We start from the raw sequence: 17,409 nt of genomic DNA, 5'->3' as shown, positions 1-17,409 counted from the left end.
TGTTCCTTTGTTGTTCAGGGCACTAAATTTAACCCCAAAGGAAAATCTTTTTTAAGCATAAAGCATAGTTTGAAGACCATTACAAAAGGATTGTCATCTAATTCAGACTCCTTTCTCTGTGGCATATGAGTGTGTGTATACATGCACCTGTCTGTGGAGGCCACAGTTGATGTTGGATGTTCATCAGTCCTCATCTTAGTTTTTGAGACAGGGCCTCTCTCTGAGCCTGTGGTTTGCAATTTTGCCTAGTTCGAATGGCTCCCAAGTCCCTGGGATCCATGTGTCCCCATACCCCATCTCAAGTGCTGGCTTTCCCATGGGAACTGGAGATCCAAGCTCAGATCCTCACACTTAAAACACAGAGAGCATGTTGCCCACTGACGGTCTCCAGGCCCAGTTTTCTGATTTTAGGGTTTAATTTGCTATTTGCTGATAAGAATTTGTTTCTCAACCCACACTTCTTCAAAAACTGAACATAGTAAGGTATCAGAACTGAATCAGATTCAGAAGCGACAAAGTCAGAATGATGTTACTACATTTCTAATTGTTAACAATGTGATAGTACAGTTGTATAAACTAGATACACATGTACACGTTTGTGTATGTGTGTGTTGTGACATGTATTCTTGGAACATATCTTATAAAAATTTAATGTCCTTTGCTTAAGAACTATAGAGCATTCATGATTTTCTACCCTTTCAGTATTGGAAGACAAGTCTTGAGTCTGTCCTTTACAGTACGCTCACAGGCGCAGCTGAGACTTCTGAAGGTGTTTGATAACTGTCCACGTGCAAAGTCATAAAGGCTGTATATAAGTACGTTAGGTATTTTAGCTTGAAACCTGTTGGGACAGTTTTTCTTCCCCTTTTCAAAGGATGTATCTTTGATCAAATTTGTCGACTGTCTTGCTAAAGTATACCTATAAGTAACTTTGTAATTTTTAGTTTAAAAGCAGAATAAGAAATGTAAAACTCTGGCAAAACAATTCTTTTCCTGTGACTTTAAAAATTACTTCACATTCATTTAATATCATTTTTAAAAAAATTTACTTTTTTGTTTTGCTTTTATTTTTTGATGTTTGTTTTTTTGTTTGTTTGTTTGTTTTATTTTGTTCTTATCGAGGCAGGGTTTCTCTGTATAGTCCTGGCTGTCCTGTAAACCAGGCTGGCCTCGAACTCTCAGAGATTCTCCTACCTCTGCCTCCCAAGTGCTGGGATTAAAGGCGTGTGCTACCATGCCAGGCCTTCCAAAGTTTTTTTTTTTTTAATTATGCGCGTGCGTGTGTGTGTGTGTGTGTGTGTGTGTTTGTGTTAGTACATACATTGGTGTTCAGGTTCACAGGATCCTGGAGCTGGAGTGGTAATTGAAGCCACCTAATGTGCATGCTAAGAATTGAGCTCTGGTTTCCCGGCAGTCTTTATCTGAGCAGTTTTCCCAGCCCCACATAGCATTCTTAGTAACTTTTTTTGGTCTTTCTAAAGCGAAAACTTGGTTTTCACAGAACTTCAGTTTTCTTTTCATATATATTTTGTATTTTATACTTACCTTTTATAATTAAAAGAACAACAGCATTAGCAGGTGGGTGCCACTCATCAGGAGAGTGCTTATGTAGCATATGTGAGTCCTTGAACTTATACTGAGTACCACAGCCCACCCTCCCCTTTTCCCCACAGAGAGAAAACTCAGTTGACCGGGTCAGAGGAACCTGGGAGTAGTCTGGGTTAAATATGAACACTTAGTGCGTCATCAGTCAATTTCTTTCTACAGGGAGTGCAAAGGTCCTCAATGCTGTAATTTAGATAAGTTGAAGTTAGTTGAGAGAGTTTCTGTGGCCCCACTGCAATCATCAAAATTACAAAATCCATTAGAGGTCACTTCCATCTCAAAGGGCAATCTTCATAGAATGGATTATTACTTTAGATTGTTCAAAAATTAATTCTTTATTAAAGATTATATTTTTGTTATTGAATAAAAAGAATATTATTTTATTATTAGTTATATGATTTAGGGTCTTGAATTATAATCACTTTATTATTTTGATTTTAAAGTTTGTTAAATATGTGTTGTTCCATGTTATACTTTATTTTACAGTGGTACAGAAAAAAAGAAAGAAAAGCCACAAGGACAGAGAGAAAAAAAAGAGGAATCTCATTCTAATGATCAGAGCCCACAAATGCGAGCATCACCTTCTCCCCAGCCCTCTTCACAGCCTCTCCAAATAAACAGACAAACTCCAGAGAGCAAGAGCTCCGCTCCCACCAAAAGGTTTTAACCGTCCCCAAGTACAGAGCTAGGGACCGGTTGTAAAGATACCTAAATTCTGTGATTTGGGAAAAGTTGGCTATCCATGGATTCCAAGAGAAAACCATCTTTATTGCTTATAATCTGTGCTTTAGGACACTGGGGAATAAAGATTTAGAAGCATAATTTTTCAATTATAACTGGCAAAGAAACTAAGACAATTTGGTAAAAAGGAAAGAGGTATAAACGGCCCAAACAATATTTTTATAATAAAATTATAGATATTTTAACATTTTTTTGTAGTTGTGTATAAATTTAGAGCCATGGATAGAAATCACCAATTTAAATTATCCTCACTACATTTTGGCATCATTACAACCTCAACTTGCAAGGCTCCTTTAAACAAACGGTTCCTGTGGCTGTGTCTTAATTTCAGCTTTGGGTCTTGGGAAGATAACTTCTTGCTTAAGTATGGAAATGAATTCCTTTCACCTGGTCTTTTCTATGCTAAAGACTTGTTGAGAGCTTTTCTCTGTTCCGTAGTAATTAATATTTTAAAGTGATGACAGGGGGAGAAGGAAAAACATAACAAATGTGTGTGAACCTAAATTAGGGGTGTGGACCTGCATGCTGGGGCTACTAATGCAGCTGCCTTGTAACAAGTACTGATACCAGTTTAATTAAATTGGCCCATTTAGCTGGGTAGTGGTGGTTCACGCCTTTAATTTCAGTACTTTCTGAGCTCAAGGCCAGAAACAGGCAGATTTCTGAGTTCAAGGCCAGCCTGGTCTACAAAGCAAGTTCCAGAACAGCTAGGACTGTTTCACAGAAAAACCCTGTCGTGGAGAAAAAAAGGGAGTGGGGGTGGACACTATTTAGAAACATGGACTCAAGCTTTAGCATTCCTTAGATATTTTATTATTGTAGTACTGCAGAGGAATTCGAGGAAACTATTAACCTATTTTAAGAATTGTTACAGCTTCAGTAAAGTAAATGACAATCACTCCTAAAAGATTTTCAGTATATTTCTCTTTGGCTACGTTAATGTTTTGCTTCAAGTCTATAATGGAAATTTGAAAATCCCAAATATTCTTTACTTGATTAATGCATGTTTACCATTTACAGAAGGCTTTGTCTCTATGCCTGATGCAGTTCTCGTGCTAAGGGTTTGTGGTTCTTCTGCCTGGGCTCCTGTGGAGTTCTTGAACATAGCTTATTAATGTCATGCAACTTCTTACTGTGTGCAGGGGAGGCTCATGGTCTCTTTGAGGTTCATTCTGATTAACTTGGTGTCTCTTTGTCCCAGAGTCTCCTTTTCAGCTTACCGTCTCCTGGAACTGTGCTTGCCCTTCTCAGTTGCTCTTTGGATGCACAATTGCAGAAGTATTGAAGACTGGATGAGTTTCGGGGTGGTCAGCAATGCAGCCAGAAAGTCATTTATAAACCATAGAATTTCAGTTATGCATGTAGGGAATCCCCGCTGATAACGCCAATAATTTTTTATTGTATCACATTATTTATTTCTGATCCTGGATCTCTAAAACTGTGACCGAGAGCTTCAGAATTTTAGCGTCACAGTTTATTTAGAAATTTGTGTCGTGTATAAATTAACTACGTGAACATAATCACATACAGAATGAATGGTACAGTGTCATATTTCAAGTTTATAGTTCATGTTTTATTAACTACAAGTTATGAGAAACACTACATAGAGACCTAAGCATTTTCTTCTATTAACAGCAGATTGTAGAGATTTCTTTCTCCAGATGTTTGCTCTAGTTGATCTTTTGAATGATAATATAACACAGACTTCCTAATTGCCTTGTTTAACTCCTCCGCTCATCCAGCCAGATCCTTCAACTAATCCTTCTCACCCTGTGTTCGCTTTAAGAGTGTTAATCTCTTCTCTCACTGTCTGTTGAAACTGTCAATTACATGTCATTGCTACTCAGAACGTTTTTCTAAGAAATTAATGTGTTTTTTCTAGCATAAAACGTCCACCAACAGCTGAAAAGTCACATAACTCATGGGAAAATTCAGATGATAGTCGTAATAAATTATTGAAAACCGTTTCAACATCAAAACTAATATCAAAGGTTATAAAAAGTGCAGACAAGTAAGTTAAGTACTATTTGTCCTGTATGAAAATTAATAATTGTATCTCTGTACTGTTGTGTGTAATGACATGCCTGATTTGAAATTTTAATTTATTTCAGCTGATTTATTTTCTTACCAGGTATTTTTAAGTTTCCATAGAAAAGCCTTGTCTTACTATTAATTTATCTTCAGTGTCTCAATCTTATAAGATTTGAATATTTTACTCTTTTTGTAATCTCACTATTTCGATGATTGTATGTAATACTTGTTGTTTCATAAATAGTATATATTAGAGTTGAGACCACTGAGAGAAACTGAATTTTACTTGTAGAGATTTATCTAGAGTATGGACTAGGCATCAAAAATTCTAAATTCTTTCAGATGATTCTGGCGCTGAGCCATGTAAAATAAATGTGTTCTTTTTATTCTTTTTTTAGACATAAAGATGTCATCATCAATCAAGGTAAATTAAAAATTCCTTTTGGAAATACTTGCCTTTTTACATCATCTTAACTATTGCCGATTCATAAGAATATGACTGATTTTATTCAATCTAATTTATTAGTTCATAGTAACCAAAGAAACATATTACTGTACTCATTTTAGAAAATGCCTGGTTTTTATTGTAAGATATGTCATTTTTGTCTCAACCAGCAAAAATGTCAACTCGTGAAAAAAACAGCCAAGGTAAGGATTATCTCTGCAGTGGGGCGCCTCCTGAGCCAGCCTCTCCTGGGTCTCTTATTTGGCTTTTCACCATTACTACTCTCTGGCTTTCCTCTTAACAAAGGAAATACCATGGTAATTTGAACTAGTAAGTGTAACTATTCTTTAAAAAAAAAAAAGAAAAAAAATCTGTTTTCTGTGAGATCTGGAGAATTAAGGAGAACAGTAAAAATAAATACAGCAACATGAAGAAATCAAAAAATGTATTTCCTTTAAAAAATTATACTTAGAAAAGCCATTTAAAAGATTGATAAGTCTTAATTCGATTTCCTGTCTTGCAATTTGGTTGCTAATAATCACTTACTTCTTGCTGCTAAGACTCATAGTCTAGCAAAGCATTTCCTCTTAAATTCTTCCCTTTTATTAATTGTTATCTCTGACTACTTGCTGTTGGCTCATTCTGTTGACCCAAGCAGGATAACTCTGTCTATGTATATTTAATTTGATTGCAAAGTAGGTAAGTTTTATGTATCAGTTTTACACTCTTCAAATTGCTTGCAAATTAATTGAAGCATGCTATTCTAGATGAGATTGTGCCTTTTCTGTGCATGCTTTTTGCAGCTCATTTCTCGTGTCATAGCTCTCTTTGTCTTCTGGACTGTTAATTGGCTAAAATGTGCTTTAATTTTTTTGTTAGCAATTTCACTTAATTCCTGTAAATTTTATTTTCTTTCATTAGAGTAAGAAAAATATATTTGCTGGTTATATTCTTTAGGTCATAAGATATTACACAGAAATTGTAAACAAGGTTGAAACATGATATTCTTCTTCAATTAGATCTGAACTTTTTGCATTATAATTGTCTTTTTAAAAGACAGGTTCTAAACTGGCTGTAAATTCTCTGTAGACCAATCTGCCTCTGCCTCTGCCTCTTGAGTATTGAGATTAAAGGTTTATGGCAGCATACCTGGCATGGTTTGTTGAATCTTAAAGTGTTACAGTGAAGCAACTTGGTCAGAGGTTGGCGAGATGGCTCATTGGTTAAGAGCACTCATTACTCTTGTAGAGGACACAAGTTTGACTTCTGTCACCCACATGGCAAGTCATAACTACCTAGTACTCCAGTTCCTGTGTTTGGCTTGCATGGTTTGGGAGCAGAAATGCTAATTTAAAAGAAAAGGCAGCTGAAAATGAGTAAAGAGTCCTTAGTTTTCTGTTGTCAATTTGTTGTCATTGTGCTTTTCTCTATATTGCTTATGTTTGAGACTCCCATTCTGATTTGAAAGGAGCTATAAGTTCTACAAACTGCAAAATAGAAATGGATTTGTTTATTTGTTTGAGATGGCATCTCATAAAGCCCCTGCTGGCCTCAAGTGGAGTATAACAGGATGGCCATGAACTCCTGTTCAGGTTCAGCTTCCCCAGTGTGGGACTACAGGTAGCCACCACCCTGCCCAGGTTTCTTAAAGAAGAATCCTTGGGGAGAAGATGCTGAAGGTGTGACACTAGAAATCAGAAGCCCATCAGCAGTGGCACCGTGACACAAGTGACTGCACTCCAGACGGGTCCTTGGCTTCTCTACGCCAGCCCAAGTGCTTCAGTGTCCGGTAGGAAGATGCCATCTGGCATGTGTGTGACTTAAACCTTTAGACGACAAAAGACAGTTAACATGAAGCTTAGTAGCAAACTTACTACAAATAGCCAGAATAGTAAGTACCTTTTTGGTGTGTGACTATTAGAGAACATTACTAGTGAACTTTTTTTGCATACAAAATCTTCAAAACCTGCTGTATATCTTATACTTTCAGTACATCTCGTTCATGCTAGTCACATCCCAGCCATTCATGGATCAGTGACTGACTTTAGAAGGTGCAGATCCAGAACCTACATTTTCTGGGGTTTGTCTTTAAGACAAAGTCTCACTGTGTACCTCTGGCTGGCCTGAAACTGGCTCTGTAGACCAGGCTGGCCTTTCACTCATTAGAGATTCTGCCTCTGGCTCCTCAGTGCTGGGATTAAAAGTATACTCCACCACACCCCTCTTAGAACCTAGTTGCACAGTGAAAATCTGTCTAAAGTTCTGAATAACAAAAATTTGGAATGCAGACTAAAAATTTACTGAAATTGGTTAAGCCATGATTTCCCATTTTGAAAAGTAGGTGTTGTTGGACTAGGTAAACTCCAGAATTTTTTTTCAGTTCCCATGCTGTGCAAGGGCCAAAAATGGATAGCCTTAATCAACAGTATCTGACAGAATTGCCTTTATAGTTAAATGACTTTGTCACTGATCAGATTTAATTACCAATTCATAATTTTTTAGCATGGGCTTTAGTGAGGGCTAAAACTAAGGTTCAAGCCAAGGTCTCTATCAAAGTTTATGCTCCATCCACACTCTGAATCCTAGAAATGTTGACTGTGCCAGTGCAATAGACATTCATTACATTTAGTAAGCAGCTTTGCTGCTGAGTATTTATTGCCCACTCTCTCTACTAGCATGGGGATAAGTAGCTCAATAAACTTGTTTTCTGGACTGCCAGACATTGGGTATCATGTCACTGACCTTAACCCTTACTCTGACAAGTCCCTTGACTCACACCTTCCAGCTTATCTTCCCTGTTAGTTTACAGTGAGGGAAGCAGGAAGTGCTGCTGGTTAAAGCAAACAGTAATTATAAGATGCCCTAGAGAGCTAGGCATAGTGGCACACACCTTTAATCCCTGCACTTGGAGGACAGAGGCTGGTGGATCTCTGAGTTCAAGGCCAGCCTGGTCAACATAGTAAGTTCTAGGCTAGATAGATCCACACAGTGAGACACTGCCTTGAAAGGAAAGGAAAGGGAAAAGGAAAAAGGAAAGGAACGGAACCTGGGAGTTTCAAGAAAACATTTGCAGTGAGAATGCCAATGGCTAGGGAGAGAAGAGTGACATCCTCATACTATGCTGAATTCCCAAGGAGAGGGCTCTTTGCTGAAAAAGGTTTCAAGCCAAGGCTTGTATGTTTTATGCTCGCCAGGCAGGTGTCTGCCTGTCTGCCTCCCTTCCTACCCTCCCCCATCTCTCTTTCTCTCTCTGGCAGGTCTATTTCTGTGTGTATCTCTGTCTCTGTCACACATACACGCACACACTTTCAAAGAAGTAAACATTTTACAGATGAAAGGTTTCACAGTAAATTATAGATTTGCTATTTCTCTTGAAAAATGAAGAGTTAGAGTAGTACTGCTCCCTGAAGTAGCACTGGTACATGGAGTACGCCTGTACATCTTTCCAAGTCAGCCTGTCTTTAAAGTGCACATGGTAGAATAATCAGAAGTTTGGTGTATTTGCCTATACATACTATCTTGGATAGCTACTTTAAAATTTATGCAGATTATATGGAATAGTAAATTATATAAGCAAATTGCCAAACAGTGTTTAAATGGTTACAGCTTGCCACACATGGTGACACATACCTGTAGACCTAATAGCCAAGTTTGAGACTGCCCTGGCTTACGTAACTATGCCCTGTATCAGAACAATATAATAAAAGTTACAAATTCTTCTCAAAGGAAGAAGGATAAATATTTTTAGGAATCTCAAATTGTTTTCCACAGTATGTTAACTTATTTAGTTTAAGTTCTAAGTAGTAGTATTACCATTTTCAATGTTAGAACAGTGAAGCTGGCTCTCACAGCTAATAGAGTAAACTGGGATTCAAATCTTCAGTCTTTCCTTCATCGTGATTCATTGCTTTTTCCCCAGTGCCAGAGAGTGTTTCAAGTTCCTATATTACACACATGGTCTCCAGTGTGTGTGGTGCCAGTTCAGACTGCAAAGCATTTCATAGACTGCCACTTGAATTTCATGTTAGAAAAATTAGTGAGCACCAGTAGCTCCTTTGTTTTCTGATTTAATTGATTTTCCTGCTTAACAGTTATGCTATTTTGAGCTCCTTCAGTTATGTTAGTCTTTTTATATAATGTATATTCTAGCTAACCCTTCACCTTTGCTAGCCATACTTTCCTCTAAAGAGCAATGGAAGCTTGTTAATCTGTTATTTATTATTCAGAACACATTTTTTCATGTACATCTTTGATCAGAATAAAAATTCTAGTAGAAATTTAAAAGGGGATTGAACAATTTAATGCTCTTAAAAAAATCAGAAGGAAGTTGTATAATAGATGAATACCTGTAATAGTAGATTGACAAACACACACACACACACACACACACACACACACACACACACACACACACACACACACACACACCCAGAGATGAGTAAAGATAGTTGTAGAAGGGAAATGTTTCTAGCTGGTCATTTAGTTACTGTCAAAGTTCAGCTATGCAAAAATCATCAGGAAGCAATGCCCACTCTTAGATTCAGAAGTAATACTGACATGAATGATGTGGTGTTAAAGCATAGTGTGGGAGGTCTTACTCTGTTAGATCAGACCCTGAGGCTGAGCACACTGTGAGCAAGAATAATAAAAATAACTTGAACTTCCCACCCATAACAAGCATAGCATCTTAATCTGAAGTAATGGTTTCAGGAAGACAGTCCACAGGTAATCTTTCTTCCTCTTCATAGTTACATTATATAAACTACTGAATCTTGAATCCTGGATTATGCAGTTTTTCTTAGGGAACTTGGTCACTGATAGAGATTTTAAGATCACACCAGCCTCTGTATAGGAAGTTTAGGCGGGACAACCAGACAGGAAGTAGAGGCAGGTCAATGAGAACAGGAGAATTCTGGGAAGAAGGAAGTCCTAGTCAGCAGTCCTGACCCAACCACAAAAGAAGCAAGATGTGACTGCTTCACCGAATAAGGTACCAAACCACATGGCTAACATAGACAAGAATAATGGGCTAATATAAGTTATAAGAGTTAATAAGAAGCCTGAGCTAATGGGCCAATCAGTTTATAACTAATGTAGACCTCTGTGTGATTTCTTTGGGACTTAACGCCTTCAGGAACTGGGCAGGACAGAAACTCCGACTACAATGATCACACTCTGATTTTGTGCCAGACAAGTTAGTAAGCACTAGACATCCTTGTGCTGTTGTACCCAGCCTCTTTTTCTTTCCCTTTATTTAGCTTTGGCAACCATTTTTTCTTGGTGCCTTGTCTATATGTGGGTCATTAGGATGCTAGGGGTAGAGATAGGTGGGGTTTGTGTTGGTTCGTAGTTTTTTGGAGAATGAATGGTCCATCTATGGGGTTTTTTTTCCTCCTGTCTTTGTTTTATTTTTGACAGGCTTCCATATGCAATCTCGGCTGTCTTGGAACTCAGTTATGTAGACCAAGTTTCCCTTATATTTTTGGGCGATCTTCCTGCCTCTGCTTCCTGAATGTTAGTTAGGTTTGCAGGCGTGAGCCACCATGCCATGCTCTCCACTGTTCCACAAGGCATTGTTTCCCTTGGTTAGAGATGTATAACCAATATTGATTTGATTCTGACTTGTCTTTTAAAAATAATTTAGACTTCTAAAGATCTTATAAACAACTATTGATTGATATAAACAAAAGCTGTTTCAGAACCTATGGTTCTAGTAAGAAAATAAAAACTATCTTCTCACTGTCTTGAAAATATTTGTGTTGCAGTTGAATTTGATTATTGATATGAGGCTGATAGAAGGCACAATGGTGACGTGAGAAGCAGCCCTGCTCACGCTATGTAGCATAGCTTTTGCTCCTCTCATCTTAACTTGAAAAATGTTTGAGTCCTTTTCTTATGATATGTTCCAAGATTGTGGTTTTGGCTTACTATGGTAAGAACACCTGTCATTAGATCTACTGTCTTAAATCATGTAATTTGGTTAATATTGACATTGCTTTTATTCTTCTTGCTTGGCTGAAACTCTCACTTGATCCTCATTTCCGTTTTTCTCTAACCCCTAGTTAACTATTATTAATTATTACTGCCCCATTCATGAATTTGACTATTTTGAGTATATCATAGAAATCTAGTAGTAGCTGTCTTTCTGTGACTGGCTTACGTATATGCATATACCACGTCTTTATCTGTAAGTGGCCATCAGTGTTGTTTGCAGATCTTGACTGTTAGGAATAGTGCTGCTGTGAACAGGAGAGTTAGTGTTGATATCTGATCATGGTCTTTGTTTACATTATTTTGGAAAACATCTAGTAGTAGACTTGCCAGATGACACAGTAATTGTATTAGAATTGTCTCTGAAGAGCCTCCGCCCTGCTTTTCCATAGCAGCAGCATCATTGGCATCCCTGGCAGCAGCATGCACAGTGGTCCTGTTTTTCCATATCTAGTCTGTACTCTGTTTGGTTTTGCTGATCATTGTGACAAGTTTGAAATGACACACAGTGGTTTTTATTCATATTTCCCTGAGCTATTACTATTAATGGTGCATATTTTTTCAAATTGCCTGTTGACCATTTTTATGTCTTTTCCTTCCTTCCCCCGCCCCAAAAATGTTTTCTAATTACTTAACCCATTTTTAAGTGTATTTTAAAGGGGGGGGGTGCCTTGGTTTGTTTCTTTCTATTGAACTGGCATCCATTATATATTCAGAGATTAACCACTGTATTACATCATGGTTTTCAGGCCGTTCTGATGCATAGTTTGTTTTCACTTTGTCAGTTGTTGCCTTAATGTGCAGAGACTCTTTAATCTGCAAGGTCTTGACCTTTAGGTTGATTAGTGTGGTAGACATGATTCATGTCTGTCCAAGTAATTTCTTTCTTCCTTGCAAGTTAAGAAACCTTGGTCATAAAGGTTTGCATTTTTTGACTTCTTGTAGAAATATGTCAGCTTAAATAGATAAATTATATTTAGATGAAAACAGTTATTATCAACTAAATAAATGGCCACAGATTTGTTGTATTTTGATTTTTTTTCTTCTATTTAGGACTAGATATTTATAGTATCCCTTTGTTTGTTTCATACACTCTATAATATGAAAAGTAAACATTCAGTGAGAAGCTTAACCAGCCACTCTTGTCATTTTTCATTGCATCAGTAATCTACCTTTCTACAATCACATGGGAAATATGTGTGGTTTAATTTTTGTCTTATGTTTCAACAGAAGGAGAATATATTAAAATGTTTATGAGAGGTCGGCCAATTACCATGTTCATTCCTTCGGATGTTGACAACTATGATGACATCAGAACAGAACTGCCTCCTGAGAAGCTCAAACTGGAGTGGGCGTATCCTTCCCAAGCATGAGAGCAAATCTACTGCTTTGTCCTAGTTTAATAAAAACTTGCTTAGTGAATTAATTGAAATGTTCTTAAACGAGGAATAAAATATAATAAACTTAGAACCACTTGAAAAATTAAAAGTGAGACGATGTCTCTAAAACATGTCAGATATATTTGCCAATAGCAATTTAAAGTCACCAGAATTGATGCAGACAGGACAGCAGCATCCATGAGCTCCTCACAGGTAGTGTGGTATGGCGGTAGTGTGGTATGTCAGCAACGGTTCAATATTGACCTTTCCTGATTCTGCCTGGAAAGTCTCATTTATAGCCCCTAAGAAACTCAGTGAAACAGAAGGAGACTAGTTCTCTGCCTCTGTTTTTCTATGCTCCCTTCCCCACATGCTTTAAATTCCTTACACTGGGCAAAATTAAATTAGCTTGGAGAAGTTTACCAATCCTGAAATTTAGCACAGGTTTTTATTACCATTCTGTATATCAGACTGTATATCAGACTTAACTAGGCTTATTCGTCATGTTAGACCCAACACCCACATTACTTTGCTGGTGAGCCTTAAAGCCTTCTCAAGAAGGGTCTATATCTATGCTTCCTCCTGGCATACTATCACACAGGCTCACATTTGATTGTTCAGAGTTGTGTGTATGGCAGTGATTGGTACATGCTAGGAATGTAGACATTAAGACAATACAGGAAGAGTCTCAGGATTGGGCAGGTAAGGAATGCGAATGTTCCTGACACAGTTCTCTCTTCATTGTTTCTTCATAGCTCCGCAATTGCCCCTGAGATTTAAACGCCCTTTAAAACCTTGACTTTTTATTTAAGATACGGTTATCGGGGAAAGGACTGTCGAGCAAATGTTTACCTGCTTCCAACGGGGGAGATAGTTTATTTCATTGCATCAGTAGTGGTACTATTTAATTATGAGGAGAGGACTCAGCGACATTACCTGGGCCATACAGACTGTGTGAAATGGTTGGTGTCGGTTGCCATTTGTCAGTTTTGTGTTTGCCTACCTTCAATATAATTGTTGTTGTTGTTATTATTGTTATTATTTGAGTTGTACTGAAAGCTTACCATTGGAAGGCTTAGAACATAAGTAAGATGTTATTTAGACTATGGGATATATATATATATATATATATATATATATATATATATATATATTTAAATCACAGCTCTCATCTTTTTTAAATATTTATTTATTTATTATGTATACAATATTCTGTCTGTGTGCATGTCTGCAGGCCAGAAGAGGGCACCAGACCTCTTTACAGATGGTTGTGAGCCACCATGTGGTTGCCGGGAATTGAACTCAGGACCTTTGGAAGAGCAGGCAATGCTCTTAACCACTGAGCCATCTCTCCAGCCCCGGAATATATTTTTTAAAATAAAAATGTTACCTTTAAATACCGTATGTGGAATCAGTAGCGATAAAATACACTGCTCTAAATCTCAGTAGAATCTGTCTGCTGCCTCAGGTCTCTAGTCCTTTCTGTCTGGCCTGTCATATTCAATCCATGAAGAAAGACTAGGCTTCATGAATTTCTGGAAGTAGTTTTTCATTCATTGCTTAGTATGTATTGAGGGTTTGCTCTGTGATAAATTTTGGGCTTCAGGTTTTCCTTTATGAGAGGGAGAATCCATAAGCTGAATCCAACCCTAAGTATACAGTGTGATGTCAAACTGTAAGAGCAGAGCTCTTTTGAAATGCTTAGGCTTGGGTTTTACTCAGTGAATGTTGCTACTCTTTAGTTAAATTCTGTCATTTAGAATCTGGTTCCTCACATTTTGAAGCTTAGCTTCTTTACACTGTCCTGTCAAGTAGATAAAAGTTTCTCTCATGCATGAAAGCTAGGATACTACATAGATGACATTCAGCCTTTTAAAAAGATAAAAACACTTTCTACTTGCAATATTCTATGTGTACAGAATTTGCGCAGTGTTACCGTGCACACATTAGAAGGATCTCACCTCTCTCAGCTGGGTGCTAGTTCCACGTGTGTAGAGGTCAGAGCGTGGTGGTTAATGCAGTAGTGAGACCCTGCCATAGAAACAGGAAAGGAGGACCACTGTTAAAAAGCAGGCAAGCAAATACGTGTTCTCACTCGTGAGGGGGAAGAAGTGGTGTGAAATACTATTTTGTCTTCCACATGTAAAGTATTCCTGCAGTTCCCAATGAAAAGACACTAGCTATAGTGGTTACCTTTAAGCGGTGTCAGAGGTTAAGGTAGAGACGATCTTACCAATTGGCGCAGATAGGAAAAAGACTTTCTGAATATTTTTTTTAAATATTCTTTGATACTACAGCCATGCAAATGTATTACCTAGTGCAGAAATTATAATTTAAATTTCTTGTTTGAAACAGATAAATACAATAAAATGTTACCATAATAGTTTTATTTTTTAATGACATTTATTTTTATTGTACATGCATTGGTACTTTGTCTACATGTTTACATGTATGTATGCATGTATGAGTATGTTGAATCCCATGGAGCTGGAGTTACTGAAAGTTGTGAGCTGTCATGTGAGTGCTAAGAATTTAACCCATGTCCTCTGAAAGAGCAGCCAGTGTTCTGAACCATCTCTCCAGCCCCTAAAGTTTTAGTTTTAATGTCTAGATGCAGGGTATAAACTGTTTAAGAAGAAAAGAAATTAGAGAAATATTGATAAACTCTAGCCTCCTTAGAAATGAAAACCTTATATCATTTATGCCAAATTATTGAAATATTTCAAAAGATACAATTCTTAATATGGAGAAGTTTTATAACTTTGGAACATTTTTATCTCATGTGACAAATTAATTAAATTCTTCTGGAAAATAATTAGCAATGCATAGCAGGAAACAAAAATTCTTTCCAGTTGAGTTGACTCCTTAATTACAAAATGGCTCAGCAAGTGAGCCAAACTGACAAGCTGAGCTCCATCCCTAGAACCCACGTGGTAGAACTTTAACACCTACAGTCTCCCTCTGGTCTCCCCATGCCCTCTCCCCATAAATAAACATTATACATGCTTGACAGTGTGTTCCACATGGTTGGAGAAGAAAACCAGCTCCCACAAGTAGTTCTCTGATCTCTACAGCGTTCATGCACCTACATGCACAGACTTGCACACACAAATAAATAAATAAATGTAATAAAAATTTAACTTGTAAATATTAAATGAGGTAGAGTGTGTGATAGAGGAAGACACCCAACATTGTCCTCTGGCCTCCAAAGTCAGGCTTGCACACCTACACAGCCGTGCTCACACACAATTTGTGGTTGATTTTGTGTGTGCCACGGTCAGTTAGAGTACAGTTGCTACAGTATTTACCATTTTCAACTCATTGCCCTGGGTTAGAGTTACAAAAGCTTAATATTAAGAACTAGCTGCATGTTGGTAAAATTATATTGGAAGACATTTGGTGCTGCTTTTTGTTTGTAGAAATGCTTAAAATACTAAAGAATTGTTAGCAAGTGTGTAAGGATTATGTAAAGATGAAGCTATGCTTACATTTTAATAGATGAAAATTATACTGGGCCATACTTCATAAAGCCATGTAAACATGTTTGCTTACATATAGTGACTAAAAGGGAATTCGAACACATGAAAATGGTTTCCATTCTTATACCAAATTATGACTAAATATTTTCTATTAATTTAGTATTCCATAAATGTATTAAGAAAGAAAAACAGAGGTTTGCTTAATTTACTAATAAAAATAAATAGGTCAGGTGTGTTTTTAAGACTGAAAATATTTATTTGAAAAAATATATTGATACAAAGGCATGTTCTGCTTTTTCATGTTTCTGTATTTAAATTATTGTTAATACTGCTCTTTAGCCTGGCTGTACATCCTGACAAGATAAGGATCGCCACTGGACAGATAGCTGGAGTGGACAAGGATGGAAGGGTGAGCAGCCAGTGTTTTGCCTCTACTCCCACTGCCCATTGTTTGACTTGCTCAAAGTGTGTACGAAAGGATCTCTACTATTGGGAAAATATTAGAATGTAAGAAGGTCTTAAATGCAGGATTCAAGCTACTGTTTCCTTCTAAATAGTAAGTAGCCTACCTAGGGGAATGTCTACGTGTGAAAATGTAAGGACTCTTGCTCGTTAAAAGTTAGACTTGTTAAACTAAATTCCTCCCGTTGATGGGCCCTCCTTATTCTCTGTTAGGAAATCAGCTGACGTCTTAGAGTTTCAGTTGCTATTTGGTTTCAGTAGATTGTTTTATATAACATGTCTTATTTCTGAGATCAGCAGTGAATTGATGACTAGTCTGTGTACATGATGTTCTCTGGGTTCAGTTTCTATAAAGAAAAGCTACAAGTGGGAGGTTACATTGGATGGTGCTGAAGATCCCTCCCAGTTCTTTATTCTTTCAAGGATTGTTTCCATAGAACTTAGTACACAGGTTTTTTTTTTTTAAGGTACATTATGTCAAGAATAAATGTAATACTAAAAGCAAAGTAGCAGAGATGATGGACCCACACCTGTAGTGGCCCCAAGCAGGAGGATTGCTTGAGTTTAAGAGTTTGAGATCAGCCTGGATAAAATTGTAGGATTTTTGCTCCAAAAAAAAAAAAAAAAAGCTAAGTACCCCAGAGCACATTAGACTTGGAATCTTAACTCTACCTTTTAGCAGCTGTAAAAGCTGACTACAATCTGTCTCTCTCCTTATCTCCAGCATGAGAGTTGCAGATTCTGTTATGGCATAACATTTGCTGCATTGGTCACTCTTATTCCCATAGCATGAGTGGGGAAGTGCCTATTGTTTGGAGGCACGTCTCAATTTTCTAGTTTTTATCTTAACTAAGGTGGCAAATTGGGCTGGGTGTGGTGGTGCACGCCTTGATCCCAATAGTCAGGAGGCAAAGTCAGGTGGATATCTGAGTTCCAGGACAGCGTGGTCTACAGAATGAGTTCCAGGACAGCCAGGCCTACACAGAAACGTTGCCTCAAAAAACCAAAACAACAACAAAAGCAAATTGCTGTGTGGAGTGATGCACATGTATATGCTGTGTGGTAGTGGTGCACGTGTGTATGCTGTGTGGTAGTGGTGCACATGTATATGCTGTGTGGAGTGATGCACATGTGTATGCTGTGTGGAGTGATGCACATGTATATGCTGTGTGGCAGTGGTACACATGTGTATGCTGTGTGGCAGTGGTGCACATGTGTATGCTGTGTGGTAGTGGTGCACATGTGTATGCTGTGTGGCAGTGGTGCACATGTGTAT

General features: G+C 37.6%; 1 protein-coding gene across 6 annotated transcripts in view; it reads left to right on the top strand.

Annotated features, from left to right (window-relative positions):
• The window catches only part of Eml4 (echinoderm microtubule associated protein like 4), a 117,957-nt gene that overhangs the window by 68,788 nt on the left and 31,760 nt on the right, over positions 1 to 17,409 (top strand). The window contains exons 4-10 of one of the 6 annotated variants that reach the window (XM_005360748.3): positions 2,092 to 2,265; positions 4,229 to 4,357; positions 4,776 to 4,801; positions 4,993 to 5,025; positions 12,044 to 12,167; positions 13,005 to 13,154; positions 16,011 to 16,080. In XM_005360748.3, coding sequence (XP_005360805.1) covers positions 2,092 to 2,265; positions 4,229 to 4,357; positions 4,776 to 4,801; positions 4,993 to 5,025; positions 12,044 to 12,167; positions 13,005 to 13,154; positions 16,011 to 16,080 — 706 coding nt within the window. The remainder of the gene's footprint in view (positions 1 to 2,091; positions 2,266 to 4,228; positions 4,358 to 4,775; positions 4,802 to 4,992; positions 5,026 to 12,043; positions 12,168 to 13,004; positions 13,155 to 16,010; positions 16,081 to 17,409) is intronic. The other 5 variants (XM_013351353.2, XM_026785907.1, XM_013351354.2 and 2 more) reach the window with 5 other exon arrangements.

This window comes from Microtus ochrogaster, linkage group LG3 (assembly GCF_000317375.1).
Source record: "Microtus ochrogaster isolate Prairie Vole_2 linkage group LG3, MicOch1.0, whole genome shotgun sequence".
Taxonomy (NCBI): domain Eukaryota; kingdom Metazoa; phylum Chordata; class Mammalia; order Rodentia; family Cricetidae; genus Microtus; species Microtus ochrogaster.
The sequence above is the reverse complement of the archived record's forward strand: the minus strand, read 5'-3'. Positions and strand labels throughout refer to the sequence as shown.